The 23,309-nt window shown below is 56.8% G+C and overlaps 1 protein-coding gene across 1 annotated transcript in view; it reads left to right on the top strand.

Moving 5' to 3' along the window:
* ZSWIM5 (zinc finger SWIM-type containing 5) overlaps window positions 1-22,614 on the top strand; it is a gene marked incomplete at its 5' end in the record, with an annotated part of 87,411 nt that extends 64,797 nt beyond the window's left edge. The window contains 12 exon segments of the mRNA XM_084291229.1: window positions 5,104-5,252; window positions 5,805-5,955; window positions 10,491-10,670; window positions 12,970-13,146; window positions 14,842-14,988; window positions 15,447-15,584; window positions 16,017-16,277; window positions 16,698-16,833; window positions 17,864-18,021; window positions 19,474-19,637; window positions 19,961-20,042; window positions 20,120-22,614. Of these exon segments, the coding sequence (XP_084147355.1) occupies window positions 5,104-5,252; window positions 5,805-5,955; window positions 10,491-10,670; window positions 12,970-13,146; window positions 14,842-14,988; window positions 15,447-15,584; window positions 16,017-16,277; window positions 16,698-16,833; window positions 17,864-18,021; window positions 19,474-19,637; window positions 19,961-20,042; window positions 20,120-20,982 (2,606 nt within the window). The 3' untranslated portion in view covers window positions 20,983-22,614.
* Window positions 22,615-23,309: the final 695 nt, after the last annotated feature.

Consider the following 23,309-nt stretch of genomic DNA (forward strand, 5'->3'; position numbering starts at 1 on the left):
AGAATCTGACGAGGTCCTCTCACCACCTGAACTGATTCACTGAAGTAGAGATTGGGCAAGATCTCGTTTGTGCCGTTCTTTGAGGCTGCGTTCTCCTGAGCAGACTGAAGAAAAGCTTTCAAGGCCCTGAGTATTTATTGCTCTAGAGTCAGCAAAAGGCTTGGTGATTGAGACTCTTACAAAGATACAGCTGTTGGCTCCGGTTCAGTATCTGCCTCTTGTTTTTACAAGTGGCTTTAAAAAACAAAGCCAAAATTCGCTGCCCATTCAGAGTCATGCAACTTCGTGCCCTCTGGTGTGAGGTTTTGAGCACGTTGCCCTGTCCCACTGGAGGAGCTGCCCATCCCATCTGACACCCGTCTGGCAGCCCCAGCAGCGAGTGAGCTCCTCTGTGAGCAGACCTAAAGCCCAATCCCATCCCGGGGAAGGATGTGGAAGATGGGCATGGAGATGATGTGAAGCTAAAAGATGCTGCGGGGCTCTGAGTGTCACAGCAATCCGGCAGCTCCGCTGGGGCTCCAGCTGTCAGGGATCCAAACTTCCCCCACGCTTTGCTCTTCCCAGCTGCAGTTCAGGCATTTATGGAGGGTCCCCGATGCTGGGTTTTGAAATCCTTTAAGGTAAGCTTTAAATAGCACTTTATGTGCTTACGTGCGTGTTTCTTGGCCTCTGCAGCCCAAACAGTAACCCAGTGTGTGCCCGGCAGCACACAGAGGTTATTACACCGCGAAGCGAGAACAGCCTCTCCAGAAACTATAATTTTTATTTTATTTTTTTCATTTCTTCCAAGGAGAGGTCTGTTCAGCTTCAGGTTAGCATTGAATCTGGTCACCAAAGGGCTGCTCCTTCTGTGTCGGTGGTGGAGGAGCCAGTGCTGCAGTTCGGGAGCATCTCCGGGAATGTCCCTTGTGCAGTGGGAACGTCTGCTTTGGAAAATAGGGCTGCTCTTCCCCCCTCTGCAGAGCCTGAACAGCAGAGATTGCAGGCAGTCCTCAGGAGGGCTCGCGTTAGGGTTTCAGACCTCTCTGCTCCTTGCAGGAGGCTGTGCCGCGTGCTGCGCTCCCCGCCCGCCTTCCTAGAAGGAAATGCAAACTCTCCAGTAACGCCGCGGCCTCGGAGCGCAGCCAAGGCACTCGCTCGCTCTCTGAGGGCTCAATCAGCGCGGAGAGCCTAGGTGTGCCGGGCTGCCTGCTTCCCACTTGACCTCTGTGTGCTGAAGTAGGTCACGTTTCTGCTCCGGCAGATCGCTGCAAAGGGCAGCGCGCTCGTAGCCAGCGTCTCGTGTGTCTCGCTCCTCGCTGCTCGGCGTCTGAAGTGGCAGCTCGAACGGGGAGACCGCAGAGGCTTTCGGTTTCCCCTCGCTGAGCGCTTACTGCTGCTGGTGGAAACATTCAGCCTGACTGTCCGGCACGGAGCGAAGCTGAAGGTGGTCGTTACGCCAGGCAACGTGACTTGCTGCTGCTTGGGGACAGCCAGGACCTGCAGCTGGACAGCTTGGGTCCAGCGGAGCGTCTGGTGGTGGCCACCTTGTCCCCCTCGCAAGGAGGGGGCTCTGCCAGCCCCGCTGTTCGTGTCTCAGTGCTCACACCATCCTCGCTGTGCTTGGGCACGGTGGGGAGAGCTGCTGCCCTCAGGAGATGTGGTGAGGGCGGTCTGTCTGCCCCGTGGAGATGCCGGCCGATGACAGGGTGTCCGTGGTGCTCAGCCGGTCCCAGCCATAAAGGCTTTTTGTGCTCTTCCCAGCCAGAAGGGGGAAAAGCCACAAAACCTCTGCACTGCGAGGCAGCTCCCTCCGAGGATAATCTTGCTGAGAGTCAGCTCAAACAGCCAGCTGACCTCTCTGGTCCCTCAGGGTCCTTTACCTGCTGTCCAGCCTCGCTTCTTGTACCCAGCACGCTGGCTGGGTAGGAGATACCTGCCCACCCGTCCCGTCACACTGAGCCACAGCTGGTGCCTGACGAGCCCTCGGGTGGTCTTTAACTTCCAGGTCATCCCACAACAGTGTCTGGAGGGCTGAATAAGGCACTGGGAAATCCATTCAAAATTCTGCCTTCCTGCTGGGGAGGAGGAGAAGGTCAGGTCTCCAGAGGATTTGCCTTCCTGGTTGCTGAGCTGATAGAAATTCGAGGGAAAATAATCCACCGGAGTGCTCGAGAGAAGGGCTCTGCCAAGCAAGTTTTCCCCCAGGCCTTGCAGAGCCTCTGGGGTTGCCGAATCCCCTCCAGAGTGGTGCCTGGCAAAGGGTTTCCCAGAAATGGGTGGCCCTGATCCCGGTAGGGGGGTCCACGTGCCATCGTGTGGCCGTGCCATCTTTGTCCCCGTCACCACAGCCCGCCCTGGTTCTCGAGGTGCCTGTGGCGGGCACGGGACTGCTGCCAGCAGCTCCTTTGGTCACGCACTGGAGCCGAAGGGTTTCACTCCCTCAATTGCTGTCAGATGTCTCTGACTCTTCAGGCTGCCTCCAGAGGCTCCCTCCAATCTGCCTCCACTTAAAAATGCGATGGGAGGCTTGGGAGGCTCGGCGGAGGTCGGTGCCTCACTCCCTCGCGTTGCCGCTATTTTTATCCCTTGCTAGAGTTCATTTCCTTTCTGGTGCGTGGTTATTTTCTCTTTGAGGTTTTCTGTTGTTTGTTTATTTGTCCGTATCCTGCCCCCGCTCCCTCTCCGATCTGGGTGGCTCTTCCTTCGCTCCTGGTTTCTTTCCAACCGCTGGAGATGCAGCCCGGAGGCTTTTGGCAGCGCTGCGTGCAGTCATGAGATGGCCTTTGTGAACCGTTCCGCGGTTCAGGAGCTCGCCCAGGGCCACTTACCAGCACGTTTTGCTCTTCTCCTCCAGACCTGCAGCGGGTACTGGGATGCTCCGGTGCCTCGGTGCGAGCCACGAGGGTCCCAGCGCCTCCCCAGCCCCCCAAACCTGCTGCTTTCCGCTCCAGGAGAGGCTTTGCTTCTCCTCACCTTCAGCAGCTACTGGCTGAGCGAGCTGTTAGGTTTTCCGTGCCTGGCTTTGTTCTGTTTTCTCACCCAGGATTATTTTTTTTTTTCCAGTCCTTATTTCTCAGCCTTCACATCCTCTCCGGCGAGGTCTCTCCTGGGTGCCAAATAGTTAAGCGCCAAGCCCGCGGTGAGGGAGGGGTCCCCGCTGGGGTGATTGATGGCGTTTTTATCTCTGTTTCTACAGCCAGTGTAAATGGGCTTGTGAAACACTCTTTCCACTCGAGACGCATGCTGGTGTTTCCTTAAATCTGGATCCCGCAGGACAAAGATCAAGCACATCTGAAACAGGCTCTTTGGATCAGGAATGCTGCTATATGAGAGACGTGTTACGCAGGCTTGGGGCTGTTTTACATGCCGTTCCCTGCTAGTTTGGAGCAGAGACATGGAATCACTCGTCAGCTACGTCACGGCATGCCACTGGCGATGCCACCACGGCGTGAGCGTTGGCAATGGGAAGTGGACGAATCCTGCCATGAATATTTAAACACCGCGCAAATCCTCTTTGTTTGCTCTTAAATGTTTATCCAGCTCCCCGGTGTAATTGGGCAGCCCATTAGCCGCCCGTCTGCGTGGCCTGTGTGGGAATCTGCTGTTACAACCCCCCCGTATGAAGCTGTGATACGAGAGCAAAATAAATGTAGGAGTCAACGCGGGTTTTGTTTGGAGCGGCGGGCGCTGCCTCGCTAATTCGGCTGCGGTCAGAGCCCGAACGTGAGAAGTGCTCCGTGTGGTGTGTGGGAGGAGGAGGTTTTATTTAGCTGCACGCCGCTTTCCCCGCTGCCTGCTGGTGCTTACGTGCGAGCAGCCCGTGTTGGGGCAGCCCTGGGAACCCCGCAAAAACGCAGCCGCTTCCTGCACCTCGCCTCTTCCTCTCCTTTGAGCCATCCCGGGGGCCTCGGTGAGGGACCGAGGATGGGCTGAGCTTTGGGATGGGTCACCAGGCATCCGTGCCCTCCCGGTCCCTACAGAGGCAGCCAGATGACCCTACAGAGGCGACCTGGCTGATGTGGAGAGCCGCAGCTGGGAGGAGAGGGCAGCGTGCTCGGAGGGGGATGTGAGGAGTGCAAGCGTCTGGGAAGCCTCGGTGATGGGTGCGGGATAAGCGCTCGTGGCAGACAGATTAGTCATCGGTTCCTGATACGGGATAATCGCTGGCTTGTCTGCTCTTTATCTGCGAGGGGGAGCGGAGATAAGGACGGGCTTGGGGGAGGGAAGGAAGAGGCACGGAAAACCGAAACACGCTGCAGGCGGGGTGAGCGGTGCTCAGCGTGCCGGTTTGTGATGGCACAGGGAGCGCGACTGGGTCGCGTGCGGTGCTGGTTCCCTTCCTCCCAACACGGGGCCGTGGGTGAGAGCCCCTGCGCTCAGCCAGGGGCTGTGTTCTCCTTTCTGCTGCTTCAGATCCTGTCCTAATTACGTTGTTCTGTCAACTATAAATTATTTGCAGAGGGAGCAGCAGCATCCTCTCCTGTCAGCGCGGTGCGGGCAGTGCCCGGGGCTTGCTCCTGGGCAACAATTATTAGCGGAAATTAAAGGAATTTTGTAAAGGATGTTAAATACAAATAGCTGGATCTTATCAGGTCAGGAGGCATCCTCAGCCTTTGCCGGAGGAGCAAAACCCCTCGGGTTGATGTCCTTCTGTTTATAAGCTAAGGAGAGAGAGTCGCCTTGCTGAGCAGACAGCCCGGAGCTGCCTTTCCATGAATCAGTTCCTGGTCAGTGCTGGGGCGTGCTTGGCACCCCACGTGGGAGCAGGGAGCGGTGGGAGAGGAGATGTCCATTCCCTGGCCGGAGCCCAGTCAAGTGGGGAAGACATCATTAAGAATTAATTGGAAATACGACTACAGCTTCCCCTGGCTGTCCGTGCAGCCCTCTGCTCTTCCCACGCTGGCTCCCTTCCTCGCTCAGGAAGGAGACGGTGGGAGAGGATGGCTAAAGCTGAGCCGAGCATCTTCTAGCCACAGTGCTCCTGCAGAGCCCCCACTGAGAAATCTGGAAAGGTTTTTTAGGGATAAAATAGCTGTGTTTTTTATTTTATTTTGGTTGTTGCAAACTGGCTCTGGTGCTACAAACCCCATTGTCTCTTTTTCCTCCCTCCTTGTCCCCCAGGTGCTCCTGACCCCACTGCTGGAGCCAGCATCGATGACGAGAACTGCTGGCACCTGGACGAAGAGCAGGTCCGAGAGCAGGTGAAGCTGTTCCTATCTCAGGGAGGGTACTACGGCTCGGGGAAGCAGCTCAACTCCATGTTTGCCAAGGTGAGGAGGAGCTGGCTGCTCTCTTTTTCGCCGCGCTCTGCTCGACGTGTCACGTAGCCGGCGGCTCGCTGCCCGCCCTGGCACAGCGCCCGTCACAGCTGGGAATCTCTGCTCCAGTGCCTTCTTGCCCGGTCGCTGAGCTGGCGGTTGTAATCCAGGCTTTGGGTCAGCCTTGGGTTGTCCCAACCTCTCTCCAGGCAGGTCCCTGCCTCCCACGCAGTGGATCCTGCGTGAATTGGGGCTTTTCCCCCATCTCCCCATTGGCTCTGCAGAGGGAAATCCAACCTGGCCACTTGCAGACCCTACCAAGACCATGGAGAGGTGGCACCAGCCTGTGGGTTCTACTCTTTCTTTGCGTTAGGACTTTGTTTTCAGGTTCCTTATTGCTTGGTCCTCTTTGCTCAGCTGGACTCAAACCAGCCAGGTCGCAGCATCGTAACGTGTAGTCTGGACACCCAGACTGTGAGGGAGACAGGGATTGGCATCCAGGTCTTAAACACATCTGGGGGACCACGGTTTGTCTCACAAAAACCTCCTCTCTGCCCTTCCCAGGTCCGGGAGATGCTGCGCATGAGGGACTCCAACGGGGCCAGGATGCTGACGCTGATCACGGAGCAGTTCATGGCCGACCCTCGGCTCTCCCTCTGGAGGCAGCAGGGAACGGGCATAACGGAGAAGTGCCGGCAGCTCTGGGACGAGCTGGGTAAGGGTCACCATGAGCACCAGCGGGGTGGCCTGGGCTGCTGGGACATCAGACCTCATCCTGTGGGCTTTTGGGGCTCTACCAGAGCTCACCCTGCATCCTCAGCCAGCCTGTGGGCAGAGACTCTGACTGGTGCCAGAAGTTTGCTCTGTGCCCTGCTGTGCCTCGGAGGGAGGAAGGGATGAGGCCTCTGTCTGGTCTGTCTGCCTGCTGCTCAGTTTTTCTGGGGACTGTATTTTGGGGGAATGAGGCTTCTGTCTGTCCAGCGCCTGTGTTTGGTGTGCTGCCCCAAAGCCTTGGTGAGGCCATCCTGGGGGCTGGATTAGTCCAGCTGTGGAAGGTGGAAAGGCAGCTGCATAAGTCTTGTCCCATCTAACAAATTTCTGCCAGCGCTGGTGCAGGTTTCCAGGGTGAGAGGTGAAGGATGGGCACTGCAGAGCCCGGCTTTAATAGAAATACAACTCTGGGTAATTCTAGGTAAGCACCTTAGGCACCAGCTCAGCTGGCTGACACCGTAATATCATTAGAATAAAGCATTTAGATGACGTGAGCCCAGCGGGGCTGGTTGTGTGGTAGAGTTTACCCAGCTCTCCTGGACATCTGGGATCATGGGTGAGTAGTTTGGCTTGTGCCATGGTTTCACCATGAGTCTGAGCTGTTCTGCAGCCTGGTAGCAGGAGAGATGCTGTGGAAGGGCAGGGGCTCATGGCCTGGGACCAAAGGGACGTTGTAGAGCTAGAAGAAGGATGAGGTTGGATGGTCCAAGATCTGGAGCCCCGTCTGTATGGGGAAGAGCTATGGCTGCACGGGCTTTGGTGTGGAGGAGAGGCTTGGGGAAGGTGTAATACACTGGTAAAATCAGCAATGGCTCGTGAAGTTGCCAGGAGGTGAGCAGAGGGCAAACTAAAGGTGTTCCTACCAAACTGCACTGTGAACTCCCTGCCTTGGGACCCTCTGAGGCTGAAAGCGTGGAGGAGGATGAAAATCACTTAGAAAGAGGGGGAGAAATGGGCTGCTGAGCACAGGTGGCACTTCTCTTTCAAGAAGTCCTTGAATCACAGATTGTGGGAGGGTGGACGGCTTTCCCGGTGAAGTATCTCTCCACATTTGCCCTGCTCTTACAGTTTCCCTTAAGTGCCTGTCCCTGCCACAGGAGACGGGATACCAGGTAGGAGGATCTGTGGTCCGAGCCACTGGAGCAGGTCTCAGGGCAGGAATTTGTGAAGTTGGCCAATTTAATTCCCCATGCCATCAGCATCTGGAGCGGCAGAGCGGTGAATGGCTGGTTTCTGACCACCTCGAGGACCCCCTCCACGAAATCACACCGCCCTAAGTGGTCTTGTCTGCAAAATGCTCGATAACCAGCAGTCGGCTGCCAGGCTGCTTGCAAAACATCCTCGACACGGTCTGTCTGCGCAGTGGGCTGGGGGCAGAAGCCCCCCATGGAGCTGTCTCAGGGCAGCATGGCAGGAACTCATCCAGGAGCACAGCCCAGGTGCCAAACAAACCCAGGGGCAGCCGTGAGCACGGCCAGGCAGGACGGGATGCCTTGCTCCTGCCTGCGGTTCCCTGGATGGAAATAAGCACGCGGGCTCTGCAGAGCCGATCCCTGCTCGCCTGCCAAAAAGATATTTCCAGGATTTGGAAGGGTTGGATGTGCAAGAATCCCGGAGAGGTGGCCAAATCCACCACGCCAGAATTTCCACATGGAAGAAAGCAAACACATCTGCGAAATGTGGCTGGATGGGTGTCTAGGCAGGCCTGGAGAGCAGCAGTTTGCCCAGAGCTACGGATGATTTGGTCTGCCTTCAAACCAGACAGCGAAGCCCAGAGCCCTCCCTCTCTTCCCAGCACACCCGAAGGGTAAATGGTCAGGTTCAGGTCCTGGCCTAACCTTGCAAGGACCGGGTCGGTGCACTTCATTTTTTTGGTCAGCAAAGCAGGAGGAAGCAACAGCACGTCCCCATCAGCAGATGGCACGGTGGCCGGGGAACATCAGGGCCACGATGAGGCAGGGTTGGTGTGACAGCAGGTGAGACGTGCTGCTGGCCAGCACACGTCAGAGGGAGCAGCTCGCCCGGCGTCACGCTTGGGGAGAAGTGGGCAGCTCTGTTTTGGGGGTGCCAAAGCTGCCCTGCACCAGCACTGCTGAGCGTTGCCAAATGGAGAGGGGCAGGAGGGGAAAGAGCCCCCCTGGCAGCTGCTGTAGCCGGCCCCGGACGTTATTTTGGGCAAGCGTTTAATAATTAATCGTCGATTTTAACAAAGACTGCATCACCGACTTGCGTGGGATTGGAAGAAGATCAGCCTTAAAGAAGATTGCGGATTTATACTGGGTAAAATGTAAAGGATTTTGCAGGATTTTGGAGTTTTTTTTAAAAAAAAAAAAAAAAAAAAAAGGCATCATTTGCATGTGTGTGTCTGCTGCCAACTGAACATCTACTGCCCCGTCTGCTGGGGAGCCAAGGGAAAGACCTGCTGGGGAGGGAGCTGCGTGGCGTGGGAGTATTTGCCCCGGCGCATTAGTACTTACGATTAAAGCCTAATTACAAAAAATAGACGAAAAAAAAAAAACAGCTGAAGTGCAGCCTGACCTTAATCTGCCTGGAGACGGGTTTATTTATCTCGGCCACTTGTTTACAGTGGGGAATTTCAGCAGATTAAGCTGGGGAGCGACCCTGTGGGAAACGGGAGAATTTCTTTGATGGTTTGGAAACTTCAGCGCAGGATCTGAGTGCCTGCCCTCCCTGGGGCCGGAGCTGGGGACGCCGGGGTGGGAAGGCTCTTGTGACCCCCCCTCCTCCACCCGGCCCTGTAATCAAAAAGCATTTTTGTTCAGAGGCTTAGCTTAATCGTGATCTGCCGTTTTGTTCCCCACTTAACCTTCTGCTGTCGGAAAGTTCAGATGGAGGTTTCTGCAGCGTGTGAGCAGACACAAAGTCTGACCCAGCGCGGCGTATCGGCTCGGGACAGGAGTCAGCCGTGTTGTCAGCTGATGTCACTTGGCCAAAGGGCTCAGAAAACCCAACTTTTCCCTTCCCCAGACAACTCTTCACATCTAGGCAGACGCGAATCCCCCTCCCCTCCCTGTCCTCACCTACCCACCCCATCTTCCCTGCTACAGGGGAACCCAGGGGCAAGGTATTTTGGCAGTCAAAGGGCGCCTCTGAGAGTTTCCCAAAAATAGCCCGCGAAGTCATGAGGATCCCTGGGATCACATCTTCGTGGAGCTGCAGGAGCCAACAATCCAGCGGGCTCATCACGTTCTTGGCCACGGCGGAGCGGGGGCACGGAGCCTCGTCACTGCCGCGTGCGCCCGTGGCCGCCCCGGGCTGAAAACTGAGCCCGAGGAATCCCCGGCGGCGATTTAAGGCTGCAGCCTGCGGCACGGGCAGGGGGAGGCAGGCGGAGCTGTGCTCTCCGCTCTTGGAGGTGAAAGCCAAAATCGGCAGAGATTTTTGTGGGGTGAAATTTGTTCGTGAGCTTGGAGGTGTTTGGGGTCTGGGGGGGCGTGATGGGGAGGTAGGGGATGGAGTTGTTGTCACCTCTCGTTGTGTTCCCTGCTCTTGCTGCCCAGGGTGCTGGCGTTAGCCAAAAGATAATGTCTTTTTTTCCATGTACAACCAACAGCTGCCCTTCAGCCCCAACGCTTTGGCCCCACGGGCAGCTTAATGTACAGCCTTCAGCGGCTGCCAGCTCCTTCCCTGCATCCCAGCTTGTGGCTCTGCTGGCAGGAGGCCTCCGAGATGCTGTTCATTTTCCAACACGCCCCCAAAACACCACCAAAGCTCTGCTTTGAGGAGAGGGAAGGGCAGGGCAGCGTCTGGGAGTCACGGCGGAGCTCAGTGGTGCCGCGGTGGTCCTGGAGCTGAGGGGCACCCCTGCCTGCGGGATGCGCAGGGCGTGCGCCTGGGAGGGCTCTCGCTGCGAGACATCAAGCCGAGCTCCGGGTTCCTCTGCTGCAGTCTGGGGGCTACTGGGGATTTAAAAAAAAGAAGAGGAGGAAAAAAAGAAGAAAGGAAGAAAATACACTAAATCTCCTTTTTAAATAGTTGAATGCAAATGGCCTGAAGAACAATGGCAGATGAAATAGCATTCTGAGCGGGCTTTAAAGCGCTGGGAACGTGGGTAGGATCAAAATCAGGTTAGTCTTTAGAGATACAGACTCTGCAGCTTGCCAGGATGTTTTTAAGCATGCTTTGATGTGTAGTTCAAACACTAGATTTGTCCTGGCAGACAGAAGCACTCACAAATTCATATACAGCCGGTCTCTTCTTCCCTCCTCCCCACTGTCCCCCATCTCATGAGATTATAATTTAGCTTCATTACAGAGGAGTTTTACTTTTATTTAAAAGCTGGCTAAATCCCCCTCCTGGGTCTGTGCATTATGCTGAAATGAGTTTACGGACGCCGATGGAAATGTTGCAGGCTTTCATGACGAGCGTGGCGGCGGAAAGGCAGAGGCCGGGTGGTGCCGGAGAGCTCTGCCGCACGGGTCCGGCTTGGCACGTCCTTTATCTCTCGGCTTTGTTTAGGGGCGCTGTGGGTGTGCGTCGTGCTGAACCCCCACTGCAAGCTGGAGGAGAAATCCTGCTGGCTCCGGCAGCTGCGGAAGTGGGGCGAGATGGACGTGTGTCCCCTGGAAGATGGCAATTACGGCAACGAGCTTCCCAACATCACCAACGCGCTCACGCAGAGCTCCAGCCACAACCAAGGTGAGGTCAAGGTTGGGGGAAAGGGAATCAGGCCCGTGGCCACGGGCTGCTGTGAAAATTCACCCAAAAAAAAGCATGTTTCCATAAACGACACGTTCTTTGGTTTGAGGGGAAAGGAAGGCAGCTCGTGCTCAGCACCTCGGTCAGGCAGACGAAAATCAGCACCTCGCTGGGTCCTGGCACGGGGCTGCAGCGGACGCTGAGCCCTGGCTCCGAGCTGCTCCCGCTGACGTCAACGGGAAGCTTACCCGGGGCTGTGCAGGGAGCTGAGCCACACCGTGCCGAGCGCTTTTAAAGATCCCCCTCAAACCAAACCCTGCAGAGCGAGCCCCAAGCGCAGCGTGGAGCTTTGGGGGCCCCCAGGGCTGCCAGGTGGGACCCCCGTTCTGATGCAGAGCTTGGGGAAACACAGGGGGCCCCCGGCGCTGCTGGCTGTGAGGGTGTCAGCACCCAGTGAGTTGATTTCCCATGTTTTTCTGCTCTCATCCCACGGGTGATGTCTCTGGGAGATGGAGAAAACCAAAAGGGTTCTGTTTATGGACACTGATTTTAGATGCCTGAAAATGTTTGGTTATGGGCTGCAGCTGTGGGGAAGTTACGTGTGTTTTGAGCATAAAATCACTTCCAAAGGCCCCTTTTAAGCCAGTTGACTGTGGGGAAATTTGGACCTATATGAACAGGCATGCAGAAGTTTTATAGAAAACCGATGCTGCCTGAATTGGTGCGGAGCTGAGCCCTGAAGCCCTGAGATGTGAAGGTGGGGAGCTGGAGGTGGAGCAGAGCCCCTTCCCTGGCTCCCGAGTCTCACCTGCAGGCCTTGGGTGCAGACTGCAGCAGAGAAGCAACAAGCCAGGGCTGTTAAATGCCATTCAAGTGCAGAGCATACCCAGCACAGCTTAGTTGTGAGGTTATTCTTTAGTGCTAAAATGAAAAAAAAAGACGAAGTAATTTTTGCTTTGCAAAAGACTTCACGTTTAAGCACTTTCCCGAGATAGCCATGGGTTGAAACCCACTGCTCTTGCAGTGCCTCCATCTGCTGCACCCTAACTGGCCCTTGGTGCATTCTGTGGAGCCAACTGCCCCGGTGCCACCAGCAGCTCGCTGCGCCGCCCCGTCCCATCCCACGTGCACATCGCCCGTCGGGAGCAGCTTGGTTTACACCTGGCCCCGCTCCAGGTCCCTCGTGGCTGGGACTCCCTGGTGCTCCCGGCCCCGCTGCCGGGGACTTGCTCGGTATTTGGGGCAGGTCACGCTGTCAGACACACGCAGGCTGCTCCCAAAGCGCCTTGCTCCGCCTGTGCTGAGGGCATCGCAGCTCGCTGAGCACCCCGAGCAGGCAGAAAGCAGAGCCCGGAGGTGTCCTAGGGCTGCTAGTGGTGGGTATGCAAACACCTCGCCAGCCTCCTTTGTTAGTGAGGGATAAGGGCTGGCTCCCCAAATCCTTCCCGTTGAAATAAACCTGCCGGCGGGCGAGGGCTTGGTTCCGTACGCACGAACACCTGTTTAATTTCTAGCCACCTCGGGGTGCCTGCAGCGCTCGGGCTAATTGCTTGTTGCCATCGTTTCCAGAGCGTGTTTACCCAGCCTGGCGGCTCAGCCCTGAGCACAGCCCTTTGTTTTCCCCTCCCGAAGGCGTTGAGCTCAGCCGGTTTGCAGATCGCAGGACCAGCGCTGCGCCGTGTTGGGGGCTCCCTGTTTTGCAACCTGCTTTTTGCCCTCCTGCTTCCAGCGTGGCCGGGGCGATAGCAGGGGGGCTGCAGGCGGCCCTCCTCCTCCTCCCGACGCTGCCTGCCTGTTGTGGCCGGGCTGAAATTCTCCTCCTTGCCCCGCAGGTCCCAGACGGGAGGCGAGCAGTTACCTGCTGCCCAGCAGCGCTGTCTGCACAAAACAAAAGCCTCTCGGAAATTTCAGCCTGGATGAGCCAGAGAGGCAGTTCTAGATTCATCGCAGAGCAATAAGCAGCAGTCGGATTTGTTGAAACCATCAGCCCTGTTTTGTGGGCAAACACCCCGTGTAGGGAGGGAGAAGGACCACGGGGATGGGCATGAGCCTAGCAAGCAGCCTGCTCTGTTTTTTTCTGCCGTTAATACACCGCGAGCCTCATTAATGCATTAATACATAACGAGCCGTGTTGTTTTGGGTTGCACGCTACCATTCGATACCTTTGAAAATGTCATTTCAGTTGCAGAGCAGCTGTGAGCAGGAGCACAGGCAGTTGCTGCAGCCAAGCAGTGGGGTTTAAAATGATGCCCCCCTTCTTCCCAGCCCTCCTGCTGATGTTTTTTTTTTCTCTTCGCAGACTCGCTGGCCAGGCCCCGCCGAACCGTGTTCACCCGGGCCATCGAGGGCTGTGACCTGCACTGGCAGGACAGCCACCTGCAGCGCATCATTAGCAGCGACTTCTACGTGTCCCCGTCCTACCAGCGGGAGGGCGAGAGCCTCCTCTTCAACTCCCAGGGGCAGCCCCTGTGGCTCGGTAAGCATCCAAAACCGCAGCCCTCGGCTGGCCAGGGCGGGTAGGGTGCTCATGGAGACCCACCTGAGGCATCAAAGAAGCTTTGTTACCACGCATCTGTTCAAGCTTCAACATCCTAACGTGAAAAAAATTCCACGTCCTAAACTGCAAACCCTCAACAGCCACGTGTCTCAGGAGGAGAGGGGGTGAGACAGGGCTTGGGGGGTTCCAGGTGGCTCAGACTGACCCCAAAATGGGTTTGTCAGGCTGGCACCGAGCAAGCCCCATGCTGCTGGGAGCGTGGCTGCCTCATCCCCACAGCAAGGGAGGTGAATATACAGATACTGAAGGTCAGACCCTGACCTGTGCTGTCTTAGACGAAGCAGGAGAGGGCATTTCTCCTCTGGGAAGGATTTTCCACAGGTCTTCTCCCCAAGCAGCTGTAGCTGGTGGTGTGGCGCTGGTGCCTCCTGGGACTCGGTAAATCTAGCAGGGTCACGATGGCCACAGCTCCCCTTCCCCGGGTACAGCCTGGGCTCTGGTGAACCCTAGGGCCAAGCTGGTTTGTGCGCCTGGTTTTTCTGGTGCAGTTGCCTTGATTTTGGGTTTTGCGCTTTCGCTTTCTTGGCACCCCTTCAGGGACCCTGTGCTGGGAGAGGAGCATGATTTGTCAGCAGCTTGCAGCAGCTCGCAGCTGAATATTTCATCCACTTAGCAAATGAGTAGAGGGAGCAACAAGAAGCTCTTTTGTAGACGTGTTTGTTCTTAAACCTTCCTCCTGTTCCTTTCTGGTGACCTCTGGGACATGGAAACCCCATTTGTGGAGGTGGCTGTCTGCGTTTCCAGAGCTCTCTGATCTCTTCCAGGAATAGAACGATCCCTCTGCTAGAACTTCAGATCTTCTGTGTTTGCCTTTTTTTTTTTTTCCCCCTTGGTAGGACATTTTGCAAGAAAATGGGATTTTTGCTGCTTGTTATGCAGCATGGCATGTCATCTGCTCCTGCTAATTTCTCACTCAGTCATAATCCTCTCCACAGTTGCTTGTGATTTCAGGTGAGCAGCGAGCAGCAGGAGCAGATGAATTTCTAAGCAACTGTGAGTCTTGCGGGGGGTTCATGCAACTGTTCCTAATAATAAAACACCAGGCAGGAGAGCTGCAGAAGAGACGGGGTCTCTGCAGAGAGCGCTCCATGCACTCATCAAGGAGGCAGTTCAAATGTCAGCCAAAATCTGCCAGTGCCCCCAGCGCAGAGCTGAGTGCTCGCTGCCTCCTCCCATGTGTCTCCTGTGTAGTGAGAGCTGAGAGAATTGTTTCAGGAGACGGTAAGAAGCGTTTGGGTGAGCAGCAGTGAAAGAAATCGCCCTAAAACATGCAGGCTTTAGGAGAAAGGAGAGGCAGGGTTGTATTTGGAGCTGTCATACTGCAGCAGTGGAGCGTTGGAAACGCTTCCACTAGGTAAGGTTGGTGGAAGTCAGGATTTAGGAACTGAAATGGCTGCTGCCAGCTGGCCGTGGTGACAGTGCCGTGAGCATTCCCCGTGGGCAGCCCTGCCAGGAGCAAGGAGAAAGGCGGGACTTCAACGCAGCGAGCTGGGGAGTGGGGAAGATGAGAAGAGGATGCCCTGAAGCTTGCTGCTGCCAGATTCTCTCCCCACCTCAATAACACCCCCGAATGCCTGTGCTCAGCCACCCGACGTGTATGGCCTTGCCTTGCAGAGCACGTCCCGACAGCCTGCGCTCGGGTGGACGCCCTGCGCTCCCACGGCTACCCCCGGGAAGCTCTGCGGCTGACTGTTGCCATCATCAACACCCTGCGACTGCAGCAGCAGAGGCAGCTGGAAATATATAAGCATCAGAAGAAAGGTAAGGAGCTGAGGTGCTGGAGAAGGGTCCCACCGGGTCTGGTTGGGGTGTCCCAGTGGTGGAGGAGACTTTCTCACAGAGCACTGCTGCCCCATCCAGGGCAAATGAGCCTTCCCGTTACAGACTCATCCCAAATGACTCTGTAAGCTGCAGGTCTGGCTTTATGGCCACTCATGTCCTCCTGGAACTGAAGATGAGCTGCTGCACCTTATGCATACAACCTTAAGGACACCTTTTTTTTTGTTGGGTGCCTGCTCCCCCTGTTGTCTGTGGCAGCCTGTGTGGTGGCTGCTCTGAGCTTTGTGGCCCTTGCAAACATCCCACGGCCCCTGCTCCCTGGAGGTCCCTGTGTCCCATGGGATAAGAAGAGGCCTCTGGTCTTGGAGTCCTCTCTGGGTGCAGAACTCATCTTTAAATTCCTCACTTTTAATTTTTTTTTTCCCCTCCTTATTTTGCAGAGCTGCTGCAGCGAGGAGCAACAACCATCACCAACCTGGAGGGCTGGGTCGGCCACCCTCTGAACCCCATCGGCTGCCTCTTTCTCACCCTGACCGAAGCTTGTAGATTAGAAGAGGAAAATTGCCTTGAAATCTCAGGTATCGGGTGCTCCCCTTGCTCTCTGCCAGCCAACTCCAGCTGAGCCAAGCCCAAGCGGCAGCCCCAGGGTGGTTTGAAGCCCAGTGTCAGCACTCCTGGGCTTCAAACCTCCCCTGTCTCCAGCCCTGGGGTTTGCAGCAGAGCAGGAAAGCTGCAAACAGAGCCAGGCCAGGGTGCGCCAGCCTGTGGGAAGGCTCTGGTGGCAGCTGTGGTCCTGTTGCATGTGTCTCAGGTCTCCTGTGGCTCCTACCTGAGAACAAGAAAGGGGTGAAGCCCCGTATCTCCCACAGGGAGCTTTTATCCATCATCCTTGCGTTACCAAAGGGAAGCATTGGGTCTCGCTTCTGAATTGGAGAGTTGTTCCCTCTGCTGCTGTTCCCCCACCTAGGGAGACTCCCCTAACCCTGCTGCATCTCTCCCCCTTCTCCCAGACACCGGGGACTCCAAACCCCCAGTCTACCAACACGTGCCCGTCGCAACCGGCAGCCAGGACAGCGGCGAGTCCTACCTGTCCCTGGCCTTAGAGGTGGCCCTGATGGGCATGGGCCAGCAGAGGGTGATGCCCGAAGGCCTCTACGCCCAGGACAAGGTGTGCCGCAACGAGGAGCAGATCATCGCCCGGCTGCAGGACCTGGAGCTGGACCCGGTGCTGGTGCAGACCCTTCGGAAGCAGTGCATCCTGCTGCTGGAAGGTGGGGGCTTGGCGCACGGCTCAGGTTCAGATGTGATGACATCTCCCAAGGGTGCCCCTTCCAAGGTTTATTCCTCTCTGACCCGCTCCTGGCTTCTTCCTGGTGCCTGGTGCTGAGTCTGCAGGCTGGCTGCTCCAACACAGAGCCCTGATCAGGCAAAGCAAGGGTTTGCTGAGTTCCCCAGGGTGAAACCGCCTCAAAGGCTTTGTGGAGAACCATATAAAGGCTTTATGGAGAACCATATCACCTCCGTTTCTGAGGCATTCTGTAATTGAAATGCTTTTTAAGAAAGGTTTGAGCAGCCGTTTGCCCCGACTAATGCACCAGGGAGCTGTTGAGCAGATGCCTAAAGCTTTGGGGTGGCACAAACCCCAGCCACAGGTACCACAGCGATGGCTGATGGGTTCTGCTTGCACCTAGGTGGTCCCTTCAGTGGCCTGGGAGAAGTGATCCACCGCGAGAGCGTCCCCATGCACACCTTTGCCAAATACCTGTTCTCTGCCCTGCTGCCCCACGACGCGGACCTGGCGTACAAGCTGGCTTTGCGGGCCATGAGGTTGGTGCACGTTTTGTTCTGTTCCTGCCCCCCCAGTTCCCCTGTCATTTGGGTGATACCTGGTGTTCAAGCCCTAGCTGTAGGGATTTGTGTGGGCCTGGTGATGTCTGTGGGTCACCATCCAGCCTCGCACTGCTGTTGCCCAGCCTCTGGTATCAGCTTGCTCCTGCACAGCCTCGGGCACCCTGCAGCCCTCCCTGCCCTCAGGGAAGGCTGTTACCCGCTGGCAAGCTCCAGCACAGACAGGGGGATGATTTGCTCCAGGATGTGCCAGGGAAAATTCTGAAATCCCTGGCAGGAGCTGCTCAGGAGGACAGCCAGACCTCTCCCCGGGGGTGCCCCAAGCCTGTGAGCAGGGAAAGCAGAGAAGTCTGATGCTCTCTGTGTCCAGGCAGACAGTTTCCTTCTTGCAAGCCCTGGCTGGGCATGGAGTCAGCAACACCAGCACTGACTCACGTCAGGAAGTGGAGGTGTGGAAGGGCTAATGCGGTTTTGTCACCGTGGCGGGTGAAGCGAGGCTCCTGCTCCCCTTCCCTGGGTTTGCTGAGCGTTTCAGGTTTTGCAGTATCACCACGCGGGCAGGTAACCAAAACCCGCTGCAGAGGCCCTGGGGAAATGTGCTGCTGCTTCTGATCACAGCCGGGCATTTTAAGAAGAACCAGATGATAAAGCCAGGAGTTCTGCCGGGCGCTTCGACATGAAAGGCGCGGAGAGGAGGGCGGGCTTTCTCTTTATTTATTTATTTATTATTTTTTTTTTCCCCGAGGCTCGTGTTTTTCCTTACAAGTTTATAAATCACTTCACGGATCATTCCCCTCCTTTCAAGTGGGGCTGAGAGATTGATCCCCATGCCCATGTGCTGCGCACACAGCCCGTGAGCCCCCGCACGTGCGCAGCAGCAGGAGGCTTTCAAAGGCAGCGTGGGGGGGCGGCCGCCTGGATGCAGCCCCCTCCTCGCCCCACCGCCGCCTCGGGAGCGGGACGGGAGCCAGGGTGGCTCTGACGTTGCCTCCTCCCGTTTGCCCTCCAGGTTGCCCGTGCTGGAGACCACGGCACCGTCCGGCGACGTGAGCCACCCGCACCACCTGGTGTCGGTGGTCCCCAGCAGGTACCCGCGCTGGTTCACCCTGGGGCACCTGGAGTCGCAGCAGTGCGAGCTGGCCTCCACCATGCTCACGGCGGCCAAAGGTTGGTGCTGGCCACGCTGTGCCTCCGGACACGGGGGAGATGGGGGAGGTCGAGGGGAGCTGGAGAATCCCAAGGGCTGGGGAGCTCAAGGAATGGGGAGTGATGTCGTGGGAGTGATGGGAAGAAGACCTGGGAGAGCTGGGATGGGAGCACTCATCAGCCCCTCCAGAAATGGGAACCCTGTCCTCGTGGTGCTTGGTCCTCTAGGATGTGGGTGATGAGATGTAGCTGCACTGAAAGTATTTACCTGGAGAAAATTGGGAGCTTCTGCTTCCCTTCTCTCAAGCATGGGGCGTCTTCAGCCTCAGCTGGACAAGAGGTCCCCCAGGAGGTGTGGGCATACCTCTGGGGATAGCGACCAGAGCTCTGGGAACCCCAGGATGTCACCCCAACCCCCCAGGTGACACTGGACCATGCCTGCCCTGCAGCAGGGAGCATCCCCTGACCCACAATGATGAGGCGAGCCCAAGATTTTCACCAAACTTCCATTTGTCCAGATGCCAACCCCACCACTTCAGGGCAGCAAACCGCTGGCCAGGAAGGTGGTGGTGGCTGTGCCATCAGAGAGCTCCAGCCTCGCTGTCCTTGCAGCCTCCGTCACCTCTCTGCTTGTCCAGGGCTGCTGGTGCCATGCTCCCCCCTCGCGGGGACCTGATGGAGATTTGTTTCCTGGATGGAAGTGGCTGAGTTTTGTAGCCCCTCGTGAGGATGAGGGTTTTATGCTGGGGTTGTAGGGCTGGCGGATTGCATCTGCTGCTCCCCCCGTGCCTTTCCCTGGGTGTTCCCCGGCTGCAGCATGTCCCGATGCGATCCTGTGTCCTCGCAGCATTTCTCACCCACGCCCCCGCTAGCCGTTTTAGGGAGGTTTGGATTTTGGTGGCGGTGCAAGCGGCTGCTGTGGGTGGCAGGCGATATATTTAGCTATTAGTCATCTGAGATGTCTGTGTGTGCCCAGGTGCAGCTCCAGGGTTTTCACATTGCTGTGCGTTTTTTGTTTTTTTTTTTATTTTCTTTGCTCGAGGCTCATCTGCTCAGCTGGTGACTATGGGAGTAGAAACCCGAGCCTGGAGCAAGGCAGAGGGGCTGATGTGACGTGGCAGCATCTGCTCTGTGCCCACACCAAAGGTCCCTCTCCCCACCCTGTGCCCCACAGGGGCTGGTAGGAGGTGCTGATGTCCCCTCAAAGGGTCTGAGATATGGGGGCAGGTTTGGGGGTGAGTGAGTGTGGCTGCCCAGGGAGCAGGAAGGTGGTTTGCAGTGCAGTATTGCGGTGGGGAAGACACCCCATGTGCTGTTGTACCTCAGGGCCTGATCAGCATCCCTTCGTGTGCACGTCTAGAGGGGCTGGCCATGCTGAAGGGGCTGGTTCAGCACCTGGTGCAGGCAGGAGATGGGGCTGGGGGAAGCTTGGGGGGAGGCTCAGCTGCCTGACCAGCCTTTACCTGCACCTAGGGGACATGCTGCGCCTGCGCACGGTGCTGGAGGCCATTCAGAAGAACATCCACTCCTCCTCCTTGATCTTCAAGCTGGCCCAGGACGCGTTCAAGATTGCCACACCAGCCGACAGCAACTCGGACACGACACTCCTCAACGTGGCGCTGGAGCTGGGGCTCCAGGTACGGGATAACGCGGGGGATGGTGGTGGAAATTCTGCCCCTCTAATGGTGGGACTGGCCCTGGTCTTCTGCCAAGTAGATGGTCCCCCATGGCACATAGGACTCACGTGGAAGGGGTAAATTCATCATCGTGTGGCCTGGAGTGGGTAAGCTCAGCCCCGCCAGGCCCCTGCAGTGGTTTAGAGGAGATTTTGGATGAGGCAGCCCCTGAGAACTTCATGGGGAGCTGATAAGTGAGCGTGGGGAATTTGGGGGGCACTGTGGTGTTGGTGGTCTCGGTGGAGCCCCATAAAATAGCTGATTGCCCCACATTTGCCTTGCAGGTGATGCGCATGACCCTGTCCACCCTCAACTGGCGGCGGCGGGAGATGGTGAGGTGGCTGGTGACGTGCGCGACGGAAGTGGGTGAGTGCCTAGAGCGAAACCCTAGGCTTGGGTTTCGAGCTCTCCCGGCTCTTCCCTGACCTTCATGTCTCTTGCAGGGGTGCGGGCCCTGGTGAGCATCCTGCAGAGCTGGTACTCGCTGTTCACCCCCACGGAAGCCACCAGCATCGTGGCGGCCACGGTGATGTCCCACAACACCATCCTGCGCCTCAGCCTGGACTACCCGCAGCGGGAGGAGCTGGCCAGCTGCGCCCGCACCCTGGCCCTGCAGTGCGCCATGAAGGACCCGCAGAACTGCGCCCTGTCCGCCCTCACCCTCTGCGAGAAGGACCACATCGCCTTCGAGACCGCCTACCAGATCGTCATCGACGCCGCCTCCACCGGCATGACCTACACCCAGCTCTTCACCATCGCCCGCTACATGGAGCACCGGGGCTACCCGCTGCGGGCCTTCAAGCTGGCCTCGCTGGCCATGACGCATCTCAACCTGGCCTACAACCAGGACACTCACCCGGCCATCAACGACGTGCTCTGGGCCTGCGCCTTGAGCCACTCCCTGGGCAAAAACGAGCTGGCGGCCATCATCCCGCTGGTGGTGAAGAGCGTGCACTGCGCCACGGTGCTGTCGGACATCCTCCGCCGCTGCACCATGACGGCCCCAGGCCTGGCCGGCATCCCCGGCCGCAGGAACTCGGGGAAGCTGATGTCCACCGACAAAGCCCCCCTGCGGCAGCTGCTGGACGCCACGATAAGCGCGTACATCAACACCACCCACTCCCGGCTCACCCACATCAGCCCGCGGCACTACGGGGAGTTCATCGAGTTCCTCAGCAAGGCCAGGGAGACCTTCCTCCTGGCGCAGGACGGGCACATACAGTTCGCCCAGTTCATTGACAATCTCAAACAAATCTACAAAGGCAAGAAAAAACTGATGCTGCTGGTGCGGGAACGGTTTGGGTGAGCCCCGGCTGCCGCCACTCTCACGGCAGGGTCCGGCCGTGGCACGGGGACTCGGGAGAGAAGAAGGAAGGAGAGCGGAGAAGACCTTCCCCCCATCGGCAGAGGCTGCTCTGTTCTGTTCTTCTGATTCTTTTTTTTTTTTAATTTTCTTTCTTCTTCTTCTTCTTTTTTTTAATTTTATTTTCTTTCCTGGATTTAACCATTTCACACGCTGAGAGGATCCACAGATTCCTTGGGCACAAACCAAAAGGCGACCACGGGAAAAAGGATGGTTTGCTCAGCCCCTGCCCTCCCTTGCCAATACCAAAAGCTCACCTGGAAATCCAATACCTCTTTCCTGAAGGAAGTGGTCGCTGGAGGGATCCGAAGGTTGCAAAGTGCAAAAATCTTTAAAAATTCTGTTGGGGGAATAAAAAAAAAAAAAAAAAAGAAAAAGAGCAAGCAAAGAAACCCGCAACACTAGAACCTCATGCGTCACCAAAAGCGATGGCTTTGCAGAGCGCTTCTCCCGCCCGCCCGAGACATGCAAACTCCTCTATTTGTGAAGATACTTCAATAAAACAAGTTAAAGTAACTGTTCTCAGGGATTGCTTACTAAAAGTAACACAAAAAAAAAAAAAAGCATTTATGATACTGTAAATACTATAGTATATGTGTCAATTATTAAATTGTAAAGTTATAATTATTTATAATTCTGTCTTTTATTTGGGGGATACTTGAAATTGTCGTGGGCTGGGGCGATTATTTTTATTATTGCTATTATTATTATTATTATTATAACTATTATTTAAAGACAAAAAAAAACAAACAAACACAACCACAGACAAAAAGAGGAGGAGGCACACGAACATTCTCAGGTTTCCACGGCATTGTCGGCAGCGAGGAAAAGGGTACGGGGGGAGGCAAACGTCCGCTCAACTCGGAGCCCCGGGACGGATGGATGGACGGATGGACGGACGGATGGACGGAGGGAGGAGCAGCAGCCCAGCGCTTGAGGACAGCGAAGGAAGGGACTTGGCAGCGCTTTCTGGGACGCACACAGACGTGGGCAGAGGACGGCGCAGGAGCGGCGCGAGCCCCCTCGGTTTTTCGCCTTCTCCCCGCGGGCGCCCGTGTGAGTGTGCGAGGTGCGTGGGTGCGTGCGCGCCGAGGGGTGCCTTTCTCCTGGGAGGGAGCGGGGACGGGGCAGCCACACGCTGCTGAGGGGCGGCTGGATTCCCTCTGCCATCCCACCCCGCGGGGATGCTCAGCCCCGTCCCGGCTGCGCCAAGCCCGCAGCAGAGCCTTCGGCCCCTGGCCGGCGGCTCTTGGGTTTTGTTTCATTTATTTCCGACGGGTCGGGAGGGCTGGGGGGGCCAGGGCCAGTCTGGACGGTGACTTGTAGTTAGAGAATGTGGGCTAGTTATCTGCTGTCTGGTTTGACTTTGATTTTTGGAAAGTGACTTTTGTCCGCGCTCCGGCCAGGAAACCAATTGTACTCGGTATCTGTCGCCACCGAAATAGCATTCTTCAACCAGTCTGTTTCTCTTTTTTCCTTTTTTTCCTTTTTTTTTTTTTTTTTTTTGTGTGCGTGCGTGTATGTGTGTGTGCGACCTCTTCATCTGATGTTTAATAATAAAAGGGATGAACGTTACTGCGTGTACCCACTTTGTTCTTCTGAAGCTGGAGGGGGCTCCGGGCAGCCTGGTTAATGCAAGGAGGGCACATCCCCGGGGTACGAGGCATCTCAGCTCCCCGTGGCACCCGGCTCCTGCACCCCAATTTGGGGCACAGAGCAGCGGTGAGGCAATGAACCAGCTGCAGCAAGCAGCAGCTGTGCCTTGCTTCACCCTGCAGTGCACTGAGCGTGCTGTGGTGTGGGAGGTGGTGGCGCAGTGCGGTGTCCCCAGCACCTCGGGGTGCTTTCTGCAGGATTTGCTGAGCCCCCGGGGCAGAATTGGCCCCCGGGGATCAGAGGAGATGGGGAAATGTGGGTCTGGGCAGAATGAAGGGTCAGTGGGACAGTCCCAGAGAGACTGTAGGAGGGTGGTGGCTGTTCTAGGGCTGTGCTGTGTCTGCTGCTGTCCCAGTCAGTGCAGCAGCGTGCTGGTGGTGCTGGTGCCTGGAGGGTGCTGCCCTCCAGGTGACTCCTGCTGGGTCTCCCACCCACTCTGGGACACCCTGGATCAGCGTCATGCTGCCCGTTTTCACCTGAGCAGGGCTTTTGGCTGAGCTTGGCACAGTGGTGGCATGTGTGAGCCCCAAGCTCCTCGTCTGTGATGCTGCCAGCCTCGGGGACCCCTTCCCTGGCAGGCCTGAATGCATCCTTAGTGCCAGGAGGTGCCCTCC

Source organism: Netta rufina, assembly GCF_964035555.1.
Source record: "Netta rufina genome assembly, chromosome: 8".
Lineage (NCBI taxonomy): Eukaryota > Metazoa > Chordata > Aves > Anseriformes > Anatidae > Netta > Netta rufina.